We start from the raw sequence: 20,187 nt of genomic DNA on the forward strand, positions 1-20,187 counted from the left end.
TTTCTTTTTTTGTTTATGTCTCCCTTTTTTCCTCTCTAATTTCCTTCCTCTCTTTTTTTTCCATTTCTTTCTTTCTCTTGCTTTTTCTCTCCTTTTCTATAACTTTATTTCTTTCTCCCATCTCCCTTTCTTTCTCTCTTTTTCTCTGTGTCTCTTTGCTTCTCTCTTTCTCAGAGTGTCTCTCTTCCTCTCTTGTTTTTCTTTCTCTCGCTTTCTTTCTCTCTGTATTTCTTTTTTTCTCTGTGTTTGTTTCACTCTCTCTTTTTGTTTGTCTTTTATATCTCTTTTTCAAAGTCCTCTCTATTTCGCCCCCTCTTTCTCTCTCTCTTTCTCCCTCTGTCTCACTCTCTCTCCCGTCTACTTGTCCGGCCCTTTTTCGACCATGTGGCCCCTGAGCTGAATTGAATTTTGCATCCATAGTTTAACCGATTGTGCAACTGGAAGAGCATTTAATTTACATAAAGGTCCTGGTCAGGGCTCAACAATAACAATGCATACAGAAATAAAATTAAGTAGTTGGTATGTTGTTTAAGACACGAGAGTGACGAAGCAGTTTCCTACTAATGTATGAATTTCTGTTTCCGTCTTGATGTCTAATTGCAAGTGCAAAGAAAAAGAGATAATAATTCTTGGTTTCCTGTTGGACTGCCTGTATCCTGTTTAGGGGGAAGACCCAAAAAAAGCAAAAACTTTCTACGGACATTGTCTTTTCTTCCAGTGTTCAGTGATGGCGTTTGTTTTCATTACGTTACTTCTTCTCTCCCATGCATTTGAGCGTTGCTACCCTACCAACTTCGGAGATGGTTGAGCATTTTTTTGCTATATTTTCTTCTGTTATGATGTTAACTGTCAACCTGCGTCTCTCCCTCAGAAAAACATTGCACTCTCACCTGACGTTTGCTGTTTGCAGCCACTCGCTGGGAAGAAATCGTGCTGAAAAAGGAGGACGAAGTTGCCCTTTTGGGGTGCCACTACACAGAAGTGGGGGACAACATTCACGTCAACTGGATGAGCAAGCCGTTTGGTGCCGAGGACTGGACGCCCGTGCTGTCGACCGGCAAACTCATAAGCTATTCTGACTATGTCGTGCGGCCTTTCATGCGCATGGCCGACCCCGACTTTGAACGCACCGGCAATACTTCGCTGCTCCTTAAAGGTATTCACAAATTGTTACACATGCAATGTGTGGAAAGAGTACATGTGTTTTGCATAAAATGTTCAGTGCCCTTATTTGCCCCCTTCCTGAGTACTGTATTATTTGCATAATTAACACTCGTAAAGGTTTCAGATAATAAAAAAAACATTTTTATATCATACAGAGACACCCTAAGGAAATGCAAAATGCAGTTTTGAAATGTTGATTCTATTTATTAAGGCACAAAAAATATCAAAACCTATCTGGCCCTATGTGAAATAGTAAAAGTTAAGATCAGTGTTCATTAATCCACTGTAAGAAAGACACTGTTCAAAAATAGCATCCATGCTGTCACAAAATAACACAAAGAGTCCTCCCACATTTGCAAAAAAAACAATTGAATCATAATAAAGACTTTTGGAGAAACATCTGTTGAATGATGAGTCAAAAATTGAACATTTTGGAAGATGTGCATCTGGCGTTGAAAACGCAAAATGTTTTGCCAACAGTAAAGCATGGTGGTGGCAGTGTGATGCTCTGGGGCTGCTTTGCTGCATTAGAACCAGCACAGCTTGCTGTGGTTGAACGTCTGGCCATTAGTTCGTGCCCTCATACCTAAGTGCTCTTGCAGGACAGCCATCCAAAACACAAAATTCAATCTCTGAATGGCCAAAAGAAGAAAAGAAGGTTCTGGAGAAGCCATGTCAAAGTCCGGATTTCAATTCATTTGAGATGCTTTGGTGTAACTTAAAACGGGAAGTTCATGCTAGAAAACCCTCCAATATGGCAGATTTGAAAACATTTGATTTCTGTCATTACTGCCATAGGTCCCAAATTGCGATTTGGTATTTGGCAATTACTTTTTCACATTGGGGCGGATATGTTTTGAATTTTTGTCCCTTAATGAATGGGCTCAACCTTTCAAAATTGCATTTTGTATTTCCTTGAGTTTTCTCTGTTTGATATTATAATTGGTTTGATGATCTGAAAGCTTTGTGAGTGATATGAAAAAAAAAACACAGAAATCAGCACTGTATACTGCATATATTTTGTCAGTATTTTCCGAGATAATGCGTTTTGAAGACAGCATTCTCCTGAGCTGTCACGTCATCGGAGGAACACCGGCACCCTTGCAAGCCGGTCACCAAATTGGTTTACGTGTTGATTCCTCGAAAAGATTACGAGTGTTTTAAGCAAAGTTTTGGTAATTTGTGTGGAGAATGCCTAGGCCAGGAATCAGCAACCCAAAATGTTGACAGCCATATTGGACCAAAAAAATAAATAAAAAATTGTCCGGAGCCGGAAAAAAATAAAAGCCTTATATAATTCTTATAATGAATCCAACACATGCTTTGTGTATCTTTATTCACAATATTGGCCTACTACCAAAATGACTAAGAGCCACATTCGGCTCCTGAGGTATATGTTGCTGACCCCGGCCTAGGCATTGGGTTATGGTACAACAAATGGTGAGCTGCCAAAAAAAGGTTAACTGGCAAAATTAACACACGGAGTACTAATGGGGGCTAACCGGGACTGAAAAGGAGGGAGCGGACTTGTCAGAAAAACGCAAGGCTGGCCCACCAAAAACATGCGTTGAGCAGCCAGGCTAACCGGGAATCAACAACGAAAAGCGGCTATACTGACAAATTTGAAGCCAGCCGTGAACAGATCAAGGGACACAAAAAAACTGGCGCCGACGCCAGGCTAACCTGCCAAATAACACAATGAGGCGCTAGATGTACAAAATTATACCAGCATTGACACACGCAATCAGAAACACATATGAAAAGCTGCAATGGCCTTCCTTCAAGCAGAAATGAGCGGTATGCAGTCTCTGTTCACTGCAAGCGATGTCCGTTTCAGAGTTGGCTTCACATGTTGTGTTAATAGAATTTACCTTTTGAAGGTGTTGTGTTCCTCCAATGACATCGCAGCTCTACAGCAAAAAAGCAAGATGGGTCAATTTTGAGACTAAATTCATGCTGAAAAATTTGCAACATGTTTGCATGATTGTGGGGAGGAACATTTTTTGTTCTGTGTCTAATTGAAAAAAAAATTCTGCTTGGAAATACCTTTTCAGCTGCCAAGCAGGATGCTGGCTTTTACAATTGCATAGTGAAGGACGATTGGGGAATAATCCAGGAGAAGATCATCCTTCTTGCCGTGTTCACCAGTAAGACGAAATAATTGAACACAAAGTATCATATACTCTGTTTTATTCTATTCCATATCTGTCAACTTAACAGTTTTCTCCGTATTTTATAGGTTTTTTGATTATTTCAAAAGATGTATGAAGCAAAACATTTTTTGTACAGGAAAAAAACATAAACAAATAATTCCTGTAGATTTTTACCGAACCCAAGATTATAGTGTTGTCAGCAGATAAACTATATTTACATTTCATTTGATGATACATTATATGGGTCCTTTATATACAATAAAAACAATAATGGTCCTAACACATACCCTTGAGGGACTCCACAGCTAATTAGCATAAGACTTAAATTGCTGTCACCAATCTGTACATATTGAGATCTTCTGTATTTCAGGGATGAGATTTTACCCAGTAATGTTTAATTCCTCATATTCTGTATTGCTGTAGTTTTTGAAATATCAATGTTTTGAGAAATCAAAAAATAAAAATTGTTTTCCCGTTTACAGTGAAGAGTAACCCCAGGTCCCCCATCCCTCAGGGCAGCAACCTCCGCCTATTTGCCAAAATCACCCCTAAAGATGCCTTCTCCCAGGTAGACTGGTTTTCTCCGGCAGACGCTTCCCTCAAAACCGTATTCAAGACGGTATCGGGCTTCGTCACCAAACTCCCCCAGGCCACCTACTCGGATGCCGGCTCCTACCAGTGCCACGTCCAACCGGTGGGAGTCGACTACCGCATCAGGCTTCTGTTCCGTTTGGACATCGCCATTGACGGTGAGGCGGAAGTGTGTGACCTAGCGGCATTGCAGTGATACCTCTTCATATGATCTTTGTTCGTCCCAGGATTGTGCTCGTAGCTCGAAATCATATGTAACGGCCGAATTTTCCCTATATGAAATAATCAAAAACGAATTGTCTCGTTCATGACCTCTTAAAAGAATGGAAGTGTCACATAATGTCGGACTGACCCAAATGCACGACACAAGGAGACGAAAAGATGTGTATGGGATCAAACCCCAAAATACATTTTCCTGTTTACAGTGAGGAGCATCTCCTATCCCTCAGGGAAGCACCCTCCCCTAACAAAAATGAGACTAACTAATAAGAAGTCTGAGTTGACCCAGGACAGCCAAGGAGGGCAAACTTGAAATAGAAACTTGATAGGGTGGTCTTTGGGTGGCGCAATTTTGAAAAGAAGTTTTGGGAATATCTTTAAGAAATTACCTGGTCTAGGGATGAGGAGCTTGGTGAGGGAATATCAAGCAGGGTACTAAGATGATTCAGCAAGGTAGAATGGGAGATCGGAGTATTTATAGTAGAGGATGGTCAATGATGATTGGAAGCGCATGGGCCAGGGAATGGTGAGGGAGAATGGAAAAATGGGGCAATGCTGCTATTTCTTGGAGAAGAGAAGGGACTGCAAGTTGGGACTATGACAGAAAGTGAATGCTAAATATTTTCTTGATCACTAAAAACACATTCATACGGTAATAAAACATTAAAAAAAATACAGTAATAAGTTAACAAGCTAACATCTTGGGATCAGAGGATGGTGTAGTTGTGGCCTCTGCAGTCCTTTGAGACATTTTGTGATTAAGGGCTATACAAATAAATATGACTTGACTGGACATGATATTATCAAAATAAAATGTGAGTTTATTATGAACCTTACCATGGAGGCATCACACTGAACGAAGGGTTGCGCATGGTGCGAAGTAGGGGCGTGCAGGCCGGCGAAGGTTCGGAGTTAGGGGCCTGTTGCAAGAAAGCGCGACGGTGATCGCATACTTGTACGTGTTCCCCTATATTATATGTTTTGGATCATTTCAAATTGTGTATACACTATTTGTTAAGTATTTTGGAAGATCCACTTATGCCCAGACCCAGAACGGAAGAGGCTGGAGACTGTCACGACCAGAACAGAAGTAGGACCCAGAAGCGTTAATCACAAGTTTATTGAGAAATAGAGGAAAGGTGCCCTTATAAAGAGATACCACTGTATTCAATAACGCCTCTTTCGGCTGCAGTGCTATTCAGTGTATTTACTTAATGGAACAATTTCACCAATCCAAACTCCACTGTAGTAAAGTGTGTGGCTCCTGTAGGTTTAATGTGTGTATTATTTATAATTTGGTTAACACCCTCCCGCCTGTATTTTTTTTGTTCACAGAAGTCAGCGTGGCCTCCTTCACCCAAGTGCAGCACGGTGAGTGACACCTGCAAGAAGTATCGGTGTTGGGCTAATTAGAAGGAGCAGAATGCAACAAGGCATACTGTAGAACCTTAGGATAGGGAGTCCCCACTGTCAGAACCAGATAAAATTTCTAGATTCAAACGCGTAACGTCTCACTCAAAAGATTATTGGGATATCGAGGAAACGGACAGCAGCGATCCGGTGTTCGCTGGACAGAGGGAGCAAGCAGCTCACGGGATCGGAATGCGGAAGTGGATTTGCCGGAGCGGGAGATAGGAGCGTGGTCAAATGGGCAAAACGGGTCGATCGCCGGAGCGGGAGATCAGAGCGTGGTCCGTGGTCAAAAACGGGTTGTTAGCCGGAGCGGGAAATCAGAGCGTGATCAAATAGGCAAAACGGGTCGATAGCCAGAGTGGGAGATCAGAGTATGGTCGGTGGTCAAAAACAGGTCAATAGCCGGAGTCAAACGGAAAATCAGGAAAGACGAGTAGGATACGGATGAAGATGTGACCGACGGGACCGACGGGACCGACGGGAGCCAGGGTCAAAGTGCTTGTCTTGCGTACGCAGAGGTTCGCTGACGGACTGACAAGGAGTGACTGACGTACTGGGTATAAACAGGAGGGGAATCAATCAGGCAACTAGCAGCAGCTGCTGCCAAATAAGCGGGCACAGGTGAGGGCATGAATAATCATGACACCCTCCTTACATTGTTCCTAGTTGGCGGGGTGGAATAAGATGCTTTTTAACACCTTTTTGTGGCATTTTTCCACACTACCCGACATCAACAATTAATACTTTGAAAATCAATTGGTCAACATTATATAACATGCTGGTCTTCTATTGGGTTGCGTCAGGGCATCGTAAAGATGCTGATATCCCTTTGGCTGAACAACCTCCTTCATTACCTTTCTATCTCTTCATCCAATTCAGAATATTGTGTGCTTGTGAGTCCTGTATTCACTGTATTTATCCACTATTGGTCCCAAGGCCTGTCGTGATGCTAAAAGGGATCAAAAAACATGAAAAAACCTAGAAAAAGAGCTTGCAATTAGGTACACTGTATAATATTCGACTACTAGATGTCGTTGTAGTTCCTAACCTTTGCTTTCTTGTTTTTCTTGTATACTTCCTGCCCTCCTCATGCATTTCCTATCAATCGCTACTGGCGACACTCAACCACATACAGTATGCGCGTACAAGCTGACTCCCTGATTTCGGCATGTATTTTATAGCTGTAAATTCAGTTTCAATGTGAGTATATACGGTAGCAAGAATATCTACATGAGGAGAAATTTAGCATCCTGGTACTCTGTGTTTAAGACGGCCTTACCGTCACTGTGTTCAGTTGCATTTTGTAGTTAAATAGAAACCAGATGTTGATCCAAGAGAATCGAGGGATGTATGTCACAACAAAACTGAAGCAATAGTCATCAACATTCCACGGACATTATCATTCATGTTCTACATTTATAAAGTAGTGGAGTACTGTACTAGTTACAAAATTGCATTATTAACGTGTTACAGCAGTGGTCCCAACATTTTCTGTACCACAGACTGGTTCAATGTCTGACAATATTCCTGACCCAATAGTTTTATTAGTAAAAATAACGATAACAGTAATAAGAATAAGAATAATAAGAATAAGAATAAAAGTGAATGTAAACCACTAGAGCACTAGAAATGTAGGTGATATAGGTAAAGAAATCTGATTTTCTTTTCATCATCGCACTATTTTTACTCACGGGGCCACCTTTTGCAATGATTTAATGAAGCATTATGGGAAAGAGTTCAGCCAAAACAATCAGCACTCTCCGACACAATCCCGGTTTGATTTTTGTTGTGTTCAGCAGTATTTGTTGACTGATCATTGCTCTAATACGCTGATATACTGCCGTAAAACTTCATGTATAATATGCACCCAAACTTAGAGTTTTTCTCGTGGGTAATAATCGTGCGTGTATGGGCAAAAAATAAAACAACTTATTTCCTTTCAGTACAGCTTGTTACAAAACTGTCCGGAGCCTAATGTCTGCTGACCACTCCGTTACGGCACCCGCTATCAAGAAAAGTGATTGCGTTCCAGGAACGCTTTCCTTTGCAATGCGTTAGTCCTAACACTGACTGTATTCTGAATGGAGTTTGATCTTCTCCGTGTTGAATATCTATTAAGATCAACATAGGTCTACCAAAAATGCAGAATCCAGCTTTCAAGTCATGCCAAAACCCAAATCTAATGTGATTATTTTCTGTAATTCTATCCCCTGCAGCCCCAACCATTTTCACCGCCATTCAAGCCTCGACATCCTTCCCCTTGACCTGTCCCAGTGTCCGAGGGGACAGCGTCTCCCTCTACTATCAAGATCCCCAGGCTAGCCAAAGCAAACTTTTATACTATTACGACCGCTGGCGGGGAAAAACCTCGCCTGGCGGCAACAACTCCAAACTCGTTCTCGCAGGTTCGCCCTTCAATCCTGAAAGCGGCAGATTCTCCTTCCTGCGCACGCCGGACCTGGAAGGTATTCCTAAATAGAACCGTTTTTTTAAGTAGGCGCAGATCGTGTAGTGTTCCTCCCCACAATTACAAATACAGTGCCTTGCAAAATGAATGGCCATTTTCACACAATGTTGTATTTCAGGCTTCAAACTCGTGGATAAGAATTCAAAATATTTTGGGATAGTGATACATGTTTTTGAAAAGTAACCACATATATTCAACATTTGCCAAAAAATACAAAATTAAAAAATTGGCATTGGAATAATACTGTCCCAATTTGAGTTAATTGTATGTACAAGCTCATTTTGCTGAGATCACAGCCACAAGTCTTTTGGGGTATGTCTCTGTACGTTTTGCACATTTTGAAACAGAAATATTTGTCCATTCTTCCTTACAAAACAGCTCAAGTTCCTTAAGGTTTGATGGTGGTCGTTTCTGCATAACAGTTTTCAGATCTTTCCACAAATGCTCTATAGGACTAAGGTCTTGATATATCCTTAGCCATTCTACAACCTTTCATTTATTAGTTTTAAACCATTCTATTGTAGAGTTTGCTTTATGTTTCGGGTTGTTGACGTGTAGGAAGGTGAACCTGGGCCCCATTCTCAGGTCTCTAGCAGACTCCAACAGATTTTCTGCCAGAATTTCCAGGTATTTGGCCTCATCCATCTTCCCATCAACTAATGATCTTCCCAGTCCTTGTTGGAGAAAAGCAACCCCAGAGCCTGCAGGCGTCACCACAATTTTTGAGAGTGGTTACAATATATTCAGGGTGATGTGCAGTTTTACTCTTATGCCAGACGTAACACTTTGCATTCAGTCCAGAAAGTTCAATTTGGCTCTTATCTGATCAGAGCCCTTTGTTCTACATGTTGGATGGATTAGGCTATGTACCAGGTAAATCTAAATGCTGGGGAAAGTAAGTTAGGCAAACGATTCGCAGATTTTAACAAACAAATTAAAGAGGAAGGCAATACATATGGATCGCAGCCAAAAATCAATATTTTCTCTAAAAATTGCTTTTTTTCTGTCACCATCAAAGTTGGTCACAAAGATGGTGAAAGGTAACAAAAAATGATGTTTTTGGTACCCATAGAAAACATGGGGATTAGCGAAAGTTGCAATTTCAACTTTTATACAATTTTCCTTTCAATTGTAATGGTAAAGTGTTTTCTGTTAACTTATCAACGTATACCTGAATTTCCTCACCAAAAATGCATCATAAGAGCTCGCTGCTGTACTATTCGTTCAAATTCTTCCTCCATAGCGAAGTGGGCCAGCTTTGGGTAGCTGAAAAAGGGGCTAGCTCCGGCCCTGAAAAGCACTACACGATAAGTTCCTAATTGAAAAACAAAAATTCAGCTTGGGAATACCTTTACAAATATGTGATTACCTTTCAAGACGGCGGCCTTTACATCTGTGACGTTCTCTCTAACGATGACATCGTCAGCCAGAGGACCCTGCTGAGTGTCTTGCAAGGTAGGCTTTGGGAGCACCAACTTTGTCATGCGAGCGAGCCGGTGTAAATTGGGAAGAAAAATGCTCAGCCTTGGCTTTGCGGGGAATGCATGCTGGCAGTTTAATACAACGGTGGGCAAACTATGACCTCCAGGCCTCATACATGTCAAGCGTCTTCATCCGGCCCTGCCAAAGGAAAATGCTCAAAATATAATGACAATTTATATAAAGTCAGACTAAAGAAAAAAATATTTTTTTTTGGGTGCCAACTTTGTCAACTTTATCACTTCTTGTGTCTACAACAAAAATATAGAAATTTTACAAAAATACCAATTAAATTTTAATTTTAATGCTTAGAATCAGGGACCTCCATTCATCCATTATCTGCACTGCTTATCCTCAGAAGGGCAGCGGCGGTGCTGGAGCCCATCCCCTCTATCTTCGGGCAGTAGGCAGGGGACACCCCGAACTGGTTGCCAGCCAGTCACAGGGCACACTGAGACAGAAAACTCACTCGCTCGCTCATTCACACATAAGGACAATTTTGATTCGGCCAACTAACCTGGCATGAATGAGACCAGAGTGCCCGCAGGAAACCCATGCAAGCACAGGGAGAACATGCAAAATTCACACAGGAAGGCTGTTAGCTGGATTTGAACCCAAGAACTCAGAACTGTGCTGCAGACGCGCTACAGTGGAATCAGGGTCCCAATACTTTATATTATTTTGCTTTCATCCTGAAGAGAAAAAAAGACAAAGTACTACAAAAATACTACTACAATAATTGTTAGGGTATAGTAAGCCTCCTTCCACCAGGGGGCCCCCAACTGGGCACCCAACAGGTGTGTTCAATCTCCACATACCTGTCCCTAATCATTCTTGCCCTTTTTATATGACTGTCCGAGAAGCATACTTGGTCAGCAATGTTCCCTCTAATTTTCCACGGGTCTGAGCGTTCACACAAAGTTGGTGAGCAACGCTTGAAACAACAGTGAGCAACCATAATCCCAAGTGTGGCCAGATAATTAATTATCAAACATGTCCAAAACTTGACATCAAGTTACATTTTGCTGAGTTTCCGGCAATGCAAATTTATTTTTCTCTTTTGAATGAATTGACTCATGTACTATTGCAAAGATTGTACGGCCTACAAGCGTCGTTTGTTCTTAAAATTCTTTCACAAGATATCAATTTCTTTTTATTTCCTGATATATTTTGTCGCATAATATTAACATTTTTGGGGGCTTATTTAGTCGGTTGCAAGATACAGAACTGTACTTAATCACATTTTTAGTGGAAGTACAATGTTGGAAACAAGATTCACTTGATATAATTGGAAATTATTTGAATGCAACGCAAACTTTTTCTTCTTCTTTTCAGTGTTTTTTTTCTATTTTTTTTACATTCCTTAAAAAAAATCTCATTGTGTTTATTTTTTCCGAGCTGTTACTTTTTTCTCTATTTACTTTTTTCCTACATTTCTTTCTTTTCTTTTTTCTGGCTTTTTTTCTAAATTTTTCCTTCTTTTTTTCTCTTCCTTTTGTTTTTTTTTTTTCAGCTTTTCACTACTTTTTCATTTTGGTATCTTTTTCTTTTTTGTTCTATTCCCCCTTCCTTTAAGTCATTTTGTGCATAATTTTACATAATATTTGGTCATGTTGGGATTAAAGAAGCAAAAACCACCTGAAAAGCCGTTTAGGACCCGAAAGAGCCGGTTCCTTTTAGTGAGCTGAGCCGAAGTAGGCGGTTCTCGACAAACTCTACTAACTTTACTTAACTTCGTTCTACTTCGACTGGACTTCAAAACACCGCATTTAGGACACAACGTCAGGGGAACCCTTGTATTTTTACCTTGCACTGTAAATTTGATTTAAGTCGCATCTTAATTAGTAATTTTGAGCCCTCATTTTTGTGCGTTGGCTAGATTTTCTTGTGCGCTGAGAATGTGCGAGCAGTGCGCAATTGCGCACGCGCGCAGCTTAGAGGGAGCACTGTTGGTCAGGCCCGTCAAAAAGGAAATCTTCGATTGTGTCAGTAATCCATAATCCCCGGTCGGCTATTTCTGTGAGCAGGTGCCGAGGGAGCAAATTTGTGTCATGCGTGGCGGCTTTTTTCCGTTTTGTAATGCCTAAAATGAACAGCACCCAGCAGCCCTGATCCGTTATCCAGGATCAACTTTTGCTGAGAGCAGGGGCTGGCAAAGCGCATATTTTTTCAGTCGAGGCTGCTGAACCGTGCCATTTTAATGAACAACACTGTTTTGGCCGCGATCTATTATCTCCAATCCCAAATTACCTCGGGTGGGGACCGAAAGGAGGCACTCTTCTCGAAAGAGGCGTCACGTACTGGCCCGCTTAAAATGCAATCCACGGTTTTGGCAGAGATCTATTATTCCCGTTAACTACTGCTGAGAGCAAGAGGAACATTGAAGAGTGCCGTTGTGGCTCGCCTAAAATGAAGTGCACAGTTTTGGCCGCAAACCATTTTCCCCAGTGGACTATTGCTGAAGCCGGCAAAGCACATGTTAAAAATGGGCAGTAGAGGTGTATATTTTGAGGATTTTTGAATTTCGCAGGGGATTCTGCTCCCTATTAACCACAATAGACACAGATCCAATTGATTTTCCCCATTTTTAGTTTGAAAATGATTTATGAGAACGGTGATAGCTTGAAGGTCCAAATGGTCTCCCCGCCGTTGGGCCAGGTCAAGATCCGTTAGGCGCGAAGGTCGCGTCTCCTGAGTCATTTCCACCGGGAAGGCCAAGCTTTTCGAAAGCCGTTGCGTGTTCATTATGTTTCAAGCAGCATCGTTTCATCATTTTTTGTTTTTGCCATTTTGTTTGCGACCAGCTGGGTGGAACGTGTTGACATTTTGCAAGAAAAAGCATCTCGTTACCTCCCCACCGAGAGTTCGGTAAGAGACTTTCAAACACTCTCGAGGCGGAAATTTAACTTCATTTGCTGTATGTCAAGTCGTTGTTGTCCTCCTGAATCTTTTGATATTTTCTCGTTTGTTGTCCGAGCCAGAGTGGGATGAAATCAGTATTGATGATATTTCACAGAGAAAAAGAAACAAAGAACAATGAGGGTGGATATTTTTCAAAAAAGTCAGCGAGTGAGAAGCTCGGCCCGAACACCAACGTAATGATTAACATCTGGGTCCGACCTAACCCAATTTTCAGGCCAGGCTGGGGCCGTGTTTGAGCTTAGGGTTACAATCTTACATCTAGTCTGAGTTGACATTAAATAAGACAATTTGATTATCGAATCCAAATGTATTTGTAAAGCACTTTCCAGACAATGAATAGCCACTCAATGTGCTGTATAAGACATTTAATGTACAGTAAGGAAATACAATCCACTCCTTTTTCCCTACCCAACAACACAAATCACCAATTGCACAGACACACACAATAGTTAAAGTGAAAAAAACGAAAGCAGAATAACAATAATACTAAAAATAAAATTATAAAATAAATATCAGTGTGGCAGGGCACAGAGAAACCATGTTAGCAAAAGGACACATGTTTATAATATTATTGTATTGTACAGATGTTCTATGAGCAAATTTTGTTTGATTTGGTTAATTATTGGTGCTGCGCCTAAATTAAAAACTACAAACTAAATAAAACAGAATAAGATAAAACAAGGGACCTGTAGGAGGCTCAGGAGGCTTCACTAAATGTGTAGATAAAAGCCAGTAGAAACATAGATATATGAATAGAGAAATAAAAATATAGAATAATAATAGTAATACATAAATAAATACACGAACGGTTGGAAAATAAATTTCCATTAAAAATGCATTTCATTGATGTCTAACTGCATTCATGAATTAGTTTAACTTTTTATTTTCACATTTTTTGTTATTTTAAAAAAAAATGTTTTTGTTTTTATTTTTTTATTTTTCTGTTCTTATTTTGACATGCATTAGTTATTTTTATTTTTTAGGTATGCTTGTTTTTAGTTCTATTTATTTATTTATTTCATAATTCAAATTTTATGTTCAGTTTTTTTTTCACTTTGATTTGTGTGGGTTTTCTAAAATATTTGTAATGTTGTTGTTTTTTTTTAATTATTTTTATTTATTTTAGTCTGTACTCATTTATCTATAAATTGTCGTTTTAATTTCTACTTTTCTTTTTTTTTCAGAATAAATATTTTATATTTGGCTTTATTTTGATTTTATTGGTATATTTTTTCACATTTTGTATTAATTCATTTATATATTTGTTGTTTTCATTTTCCATTTATTTTTTATACATTTCAGAATTCAAATTTTATATTCGGTTCTATTTTTACTTTTATATTTTTTATATTTTTAACATTCTTATTTTTTTATTTTCAAGTCATGTTTATTTGGCCCTTAGTCACAAAGAGTCTCAAAGTGCTGCACAGACCACAGACTATTGCAGACTACAGACTATTATTAAACCATCACCTGATCTAAGCATTTATTTTGACCTGGACTAAATGGTAAATGGTGTTCATTTATATAGCGCTTTTCAAGTCAATGAAGACCTCACAAAGCGCTTTACAATGTGCTCCACACTTATCCATTCACACCCACACTCACACACCAATAGGGAGTCAGCCATGCAAGGTGCCTACCTGCTTATTGGGGGCATTAGGGATTCAGTGTCTTGCCCAAGGACACTTCGACATATAACACGGAGGAGCCGGGAATCAAATCTGCGACTAATTCTTTATATATTGTTGTTTTTATTTCCTTTTTTTTTTTAATTTTTACTTTAGAATTAACATTCTATATTTGGTTTTATTCTCATTTTTATTTTCACAGTTTTCGTATTTTGATTTCGTTTCTGTATTAATTTTGTAATGCATAAATGTTTTTATACATTTGTACATTGTTCTCTGCATTTTCTATTTACTTTTATTTACACTTCTATTTATTTATCTTTACATGTATTCATTCATTAGTATAATTATCTCATCTCATCTCATCAGCCGTACCGCTTATCCTCATTAGGGTCGCGGGGGGCTGGAGCCCATCCCAGCCATCTCCGGGCAGTGGGCAGGGGACACCCTGAACTGGTTGCCAGCCAATCGCAGGGCACACAGGGACAGACAACTCATTCGCTCATTCACACCTAGGGACAATTTGGACCAGCCAATTCACCTGAAATGCATGTTTTTGGAACGTGGGAGGAAACCGGAGTGCCCGGAGGAAACCCACGCAAGCACGGGGAGAACATACAAACTCCGCACAGGAAGTCTGGAGCTGGATTTGAACCCACGACAGGTTCCCATGACATGAACTGTGCCGCACAAGCGCTAACCACTGCGCCGCCGTGCTGCCCTAGTATAATTATATTTCCATTATATTTTGATTCAACCTTTGAATTCACATTTCATTTTTAGTTATATTTTCACTGTTATTCATTTACATAAATATATATTTTTGTTTTATCTCCATTTTATTATGAAAAAAAAGTTTAGAACTCACATTTTTTTTCATCTGTATATATGTCTGGTTTTTTTATTATTTTAATTTTAACTAATATCCATATAAATGTAGTTAATATTTTGTCCATCCATCCATTTCTTCTGCTTATCCGGGGTCAGTTGCAGGGGCAGTACCCTCAGCAGGGAAGTCCAGACCTCCCTCTCCCACGCAATTCACTCAGCTTATTTGATATGATCCTGAGTCAGCCTAGAGACAGTCTCTCCAGCGTGTCCTGGGTCATCCAGAACACCTCCTGAGGGAGGCGTCCAGGATGCATCCTTATGAGATGCCCGCGCCACTTCAACTGGTTCTTCTCAAAGCTGAGGAGCAGCAACTTCACACTGAGTCTCACCGTATCTCTATCCCTGCAGAGGAAACTTATTTCAGCCGCTTGTATCCAGGATCTTGTTCTTTTGGTCATGAACTGGTTTCATGACCGTAGGTGAGGGTGGGAATGTAGATCGTCCGTTAAATAGAGAGCTTATGTTTATTTGAAATCTATGTAGTGTTCTACTTTCTTAGTTTGGCTCACTCTTAAATCAAAACTAAAAGTAATGAGTTAAAAAGACAAAAAGCACCACAGAGAAATCAGGTGAGTATTTTTATTTCGGTCATCACAATCAATTTAGCCAGCTTGAAGAGTTTTCCAAATAAAGTCTTTGTATTTTTCCGGCCCAATGATTATTTTCTGCTCATAACTTCAGCGGGCTCGTTGCCTGGCAACCTCATTGTAATTCTAGCTGCTCAAGAGGAAGCATCACCAAAATAAAACACAGAAATGATTGTTCTTTTATGCCGGTGCTCGCTAATACAAAAATAAAAATTGTTTGTGCCACTGGTCAAAGTCTCCTGGAGATAAATTGAATATGAATACAATCGCAAGCGTTAAACTTTTCCATTAAGTAGAAACTGAATCGACAGGTAAATTAAGAGGTTTGTCTTTTGGCTCAGCTCAGCTTCCCCACGACCGACCGGTACAGGGTCCGTCTGTCTGTCGATCTCCCGTTCCATTCTACCCTCGCTCGAGAACAAGACTTGAACTCCTCCACTTGGGGAAGAATCTCCTCACGGACAAAGCATGCCTTCATTTTCCGGCTGAGAACGATGGTCTGTTCTGATCCTAATCCTTGCCGCTTCACACTTGGCGGTGAACTGCTCCCTAGAGAGATGAAGGTCACAGTTTGAGGAATCAAACAGCACCACGTCATCTGCAAAAAGGAGAGATGCAATGCTTAGGCCCCCAAATTTTGTCCATAAACATTATGAACAGAATCAGTGATATAGGGCAGCCTTGGCGGAGCCCAACGCCCTCTGGAAACGAATTCGACATACTGCCAGCAATGCAGACCAAACTCTGGCCCCGGTACTACAATCACCGCACAGCCCGGAGAAGACTGTCCAGTACGGCATGCTCTTGAAGAACCCACACAGGGCTCACTGAGGAACACAGTTGACTGTGTCCTCACAGTCAACAAAACATATGTAGAACAGATGAGCAAACTCCCATATAGCCTCGAGGACCCTGATAAATGTGGAGAGCTGGTCCACTGTTCTTGGGCACAGACGAAAACCACACTGCTCCAACTGACTCTCAGATTCGTCACAAGTAACACGTAGAACAATCATTGAACTTTTTGGGCAGAACTCACAGCATTATGTTTGGTGTAAGAGTCACATTGTATATCATCCTGAAAACACCACCCCCACTGTTAAACATGATGGTGGCAGCATCATGATCTGCGGTTGCTTTTCTTCTGCAGGGACTGGAAAGATAATTAGAGTTGATTAGAGGATGGATGAAACCAAATACAGGTGTGATACTGGCAGAAGTCTGTCTGCAAGAGACTTAAGAATGGGGCGCGTAAGTTAACCTTCCAACATCACAACAAACCGAAACATAAAGCAACAAATACAACGGATTGGTTTCAAACTAACAATATTAAGGTGATAGATAGATACTTTCGTGAAGCACAGAGTGTAGCTCTTGTAGCAGCCTTGGACCAGTTTACTAATCACAGTCCCCGGCAGCATCCATCATGTATGACCAGCCCATCAGTCACCATCACGCATGTTACGCCCCCCCCCCTCCCCTGCACACACGCGTGTCCCATCACGTGACACATATATTTTTACCCCAGCTCATTATGAGCATCATTATGTGTGATTATACCTGCCGGCCTCCCACCTGCAATGGAGGATGGAGGTGGTCCCGAGCTGATCACACTAATCAAGGTGGGAATGCTTGTGTTTTTATGGGGGGAGGCGAGTTTGATTACGCCCAGACGGATTCTCATTTGGCTTTGATGAGACACGAAGCATCAGTCACAGTCAAGTGATGCATTAGCTGTAAATGACTTTAATGAATATATATTATTGCGACCTCTTGCGGATTGGGGCGGGGGAGGGGGTCTCGCGTACCCATCCCCTTCGGCCCCATCCCTCCTTATCCGTCCTTGGCCTTTTCTGCAATCACGCCAGCCGCTAAGTCACTTTCTCATCTCGCCTCGTTCTTTTGTCTCCACATCCCAGAATGACATTTTCATTTTGTCACGTTTTCTTCGTTTGGCCGCCAACAGCTCTCGTGGAAAACGAAACCTGATCCGAACGCAGAAATGCGAGGTTGCCCGTTTAGCTCGTTTTTACAGATGTTTTGAGCGTACATTTTTATTACTCGTTGTCTTCTTTGATTAATTTTTCCACTTTACTCTGTCTCATCCAAACCTTCTGTCTAAATTATAATTGGATTGAGGTTAGCGCATCTGCCGCACAGTTCTGAAGTCATGGGTTCAGAACCAGAAACCAGCCTTGCTGTGCGGAGTTTGCATGTTTTCCCCGCGCCTACACGAATGTCCTCCGGGCACTCCCACATTTCATAAACATGCTTGCCAGGTGAATTGGTGACTTCAAATTTTCCATCGGTATGAGTGAACGTATGAATGGTTGTCTGTCTCTGTGTGCACTGCGACTCGCTGGCAACCAGGGTGTACCCTACCAACTGCCCAGAGTTAGCTCGGATGGGCTCCAGTAACCCTACTGAGAATATGAGGTGCAGATAATGGAATATTGGATTGGGTTGCTTGGAGTGGTTGGTGGTAGGGAGCTCCAATACCAAATTTGGTCACCAGAGGGCATTAGAGACCCCACGGAAGCAGACCACACAATAGCAGATGTTTAATGATTTTATTGGTATTTATTGGGGGTGCCTTGACACCAATCTAAACTAAAGACACTCACAAAGGCTTCAAGTACAACTTAATTTTCCAGCCTTTCGGAGGTGTACAGTTTTGTCTCTGATGTCTTTGGACAGCTCTTTGGTCTTCGTCATTTTACAAGTTAAAGTCTTACTGATTGTATGGGGTGGACAGGTGTCTTTATTGCAGCTAACGACCTCAAACAGGTGCTTCTGATTCAGGATGATACATGGAGTGCAGGTGGACTTCTAATGGGCGGCCAAACAGGTCTTTCAGGGTCAGAATTCTAGATGACACACAGGTGTTAAAATACCTATTTGCAGCTATATCAAACAAATAAATTGTTAAATTTTCATTCTCTTACAGTGAACAAGAACCTACGATGAAAATTTCAGACCCCCTCCCCACAATTTTTAAGTGGGAGAAATGGTAAAATAGCAGGGTGTTAAAATACTTATTTTCTTTCATACATACATACATACACACACATACATGCACATACACATATATACACATCTATACACACACATACACACACTATATATATATATATATAGAGAGAGAGAGAGAGAGAGAGAGAGAGAGAGAGAGAGAGAGAGAGAGAGAGAGAGAGAGAGAGAGAGAGAGAGAGAATAAAGAACAAACTAAGTCAATTAAAAAAAAAAATATCCAAAAAATGCATTAAAAAAACTAAGAACTTTGTCATATCAAAGTATAATAAGTAAAGGAAAATTGAGTCCATAAAAATATTGAAAAATATATATCATAAAAAATCTCTGGCAGGCCATACATTGAATGATGTGGCGTGCTACGAGATTCATACAACCCCTTGCAAAAAGTATGGAATCACCAGTCTTGGGCAAGCCGTCACTCCGATATTTTATTCAGTAGAAAAAGCTCAGATCATGAAACAATCATAACGTCATCTCAAAGTGCAACTCCTTGGCATTCGGAAACACTAAAGGAAATTAAGAAAAAACATCACAAGGGTCAGTAATTGTTACTTTAATAGAAAAGGTTTAGGGGAATAAATATGGAATCATGAAAAACAGACAAAGAAATATCAATCAAAACATATCACTAGTATTTAGTTGCACCACCTTTGGCTTTTATGACAGCTTCCAGTCTCTGGCATGGATGAGTGACAAACAGTATTCCTTATGAATCTTGTGCCAACTCTCTTTGATTGCAGTTGCCAGATCATCTTTGCAGGTCGGAGCCTTGCTGTGGACAATTTTTTTCAATTTCCAACACAGGTTTTCATCTGGGTTCTTAATTTATTTTAGTGTTTCTGAATGCCAATATGTTGCACTTTGGAATGACCTTCCGATTGTTTCATGTTTGTGATTTAGGTTTTTCCTACAGAATAAAAGGGCTGAGTGAGGTCTCGCCCAAGCCTGGTGATTCCATACTTTTTGCTCGGGGTTGTACATCAAAAAGAAATGCTACCATATCATAACCCGGCTTACTATCTTTATACTGTGCAAAGAAATCACACTGAAAAGTAAGGGAGCATCTTTCTTTTCTTCTTTTTCCACGTCCAGTGACGAGCCTTCGTTTAGGTTCCGTGCTGCGCCTGGAGTGCCTGTACAGCCAGGTTTCCCAAGTGAATGAGGTCAGTTGGGAACGGGACGACGGTAGTCCGGCCCCCGGGACCCTAACACCCGCAAAAGCCGAGCCAGGCGGAGTCTCCACCACGCTGCCCTGGCCCGTCACTTCCGACTGGGCCGGCAACTACACTTGCACCCTGCGCCTCAAAAATGGACCAACTGTTAGAGCCACATATGCAGTCAAGATGCAAGGTAATACAATTACATTTCTCTTTTATTGTCTTTTTAGCTAGAATGTTTTTCTTGGAAAGCTGTTTACTCAGTTTGGCTGGTTTTCACATCTGGTGTAACCCACCTGACTGCCTGTAAAAGATGGTGTTGATATTCAATGGTGTTCTGTACCGGGAAATTTTCTTTCGGGAAAAAATACCAATATTGAAAGTGCTGAGTTGACATTTTAATGGCATTTTTGTTCTTATGGTTTTCATCTCTAGAGCAACGCACCTGATTGTTTGGGAAATATTTTGATCCTGTCAAAA

The 20,187-nt window shown here is 40.8% G+C and overlaps 1 protein-coding gene across 1 annotated transcript in view; it reads left to right on the forward strand.

The window, feature by feature from the left end:
* Positions 1–727: 727 nt before the first annotated feature.
* Positions 728–20,187, forward strand: part of g6fl (g6f-like) — a 34,252-nt gene continuing 14,792 nt past the window's right edge. Inside the window, exons 1-8 of the mRNA XM_088327712.1 lie at positions 728–803; positions 911–1,156; positions 3,219–3,311; positions 3,800–4,066; positions 5,463–5,498; positions 7,757–8,005; positions 9,385–9,462; positions 19,643–19,900. Coding sequence (XP_088183838.1) covers positions 728–803; positions 911–1,156; positions 3,219–3,311; positions 3,800–4,066; positions 5,463–5,498; positions 7,757–8,005; positions 9,385–9,462; positions 19,643–19,900 — 1,303 coding nt within the window. The remainder of the gene's footprint in view (positions 804–910; positions 1,157–3,218; positions 3,312–3,799; positions 4,067–5,462; positions 5,499–7,756; positions 8,006–9,384; positions 9,463–19,642; positions 19,901–20,187) is intronic.

This window comes from Urocampus carinirostris, chromosome 2 (assembly GCF_059441175.1).
Source record: "Urocampus carinirostris isolate Australia breed hairy pipefish chromosome 2, RoL_Ucar_1.0, whole genome shotgun sequence".
Classification (NCBI taxonomy): domain Eukaryota; kingdom Metazoa; phylum Chordata; class Actinopteri; order Syngnathiformes; family Syngnathidae; genus Urocampus; species Urocampus carinirostris.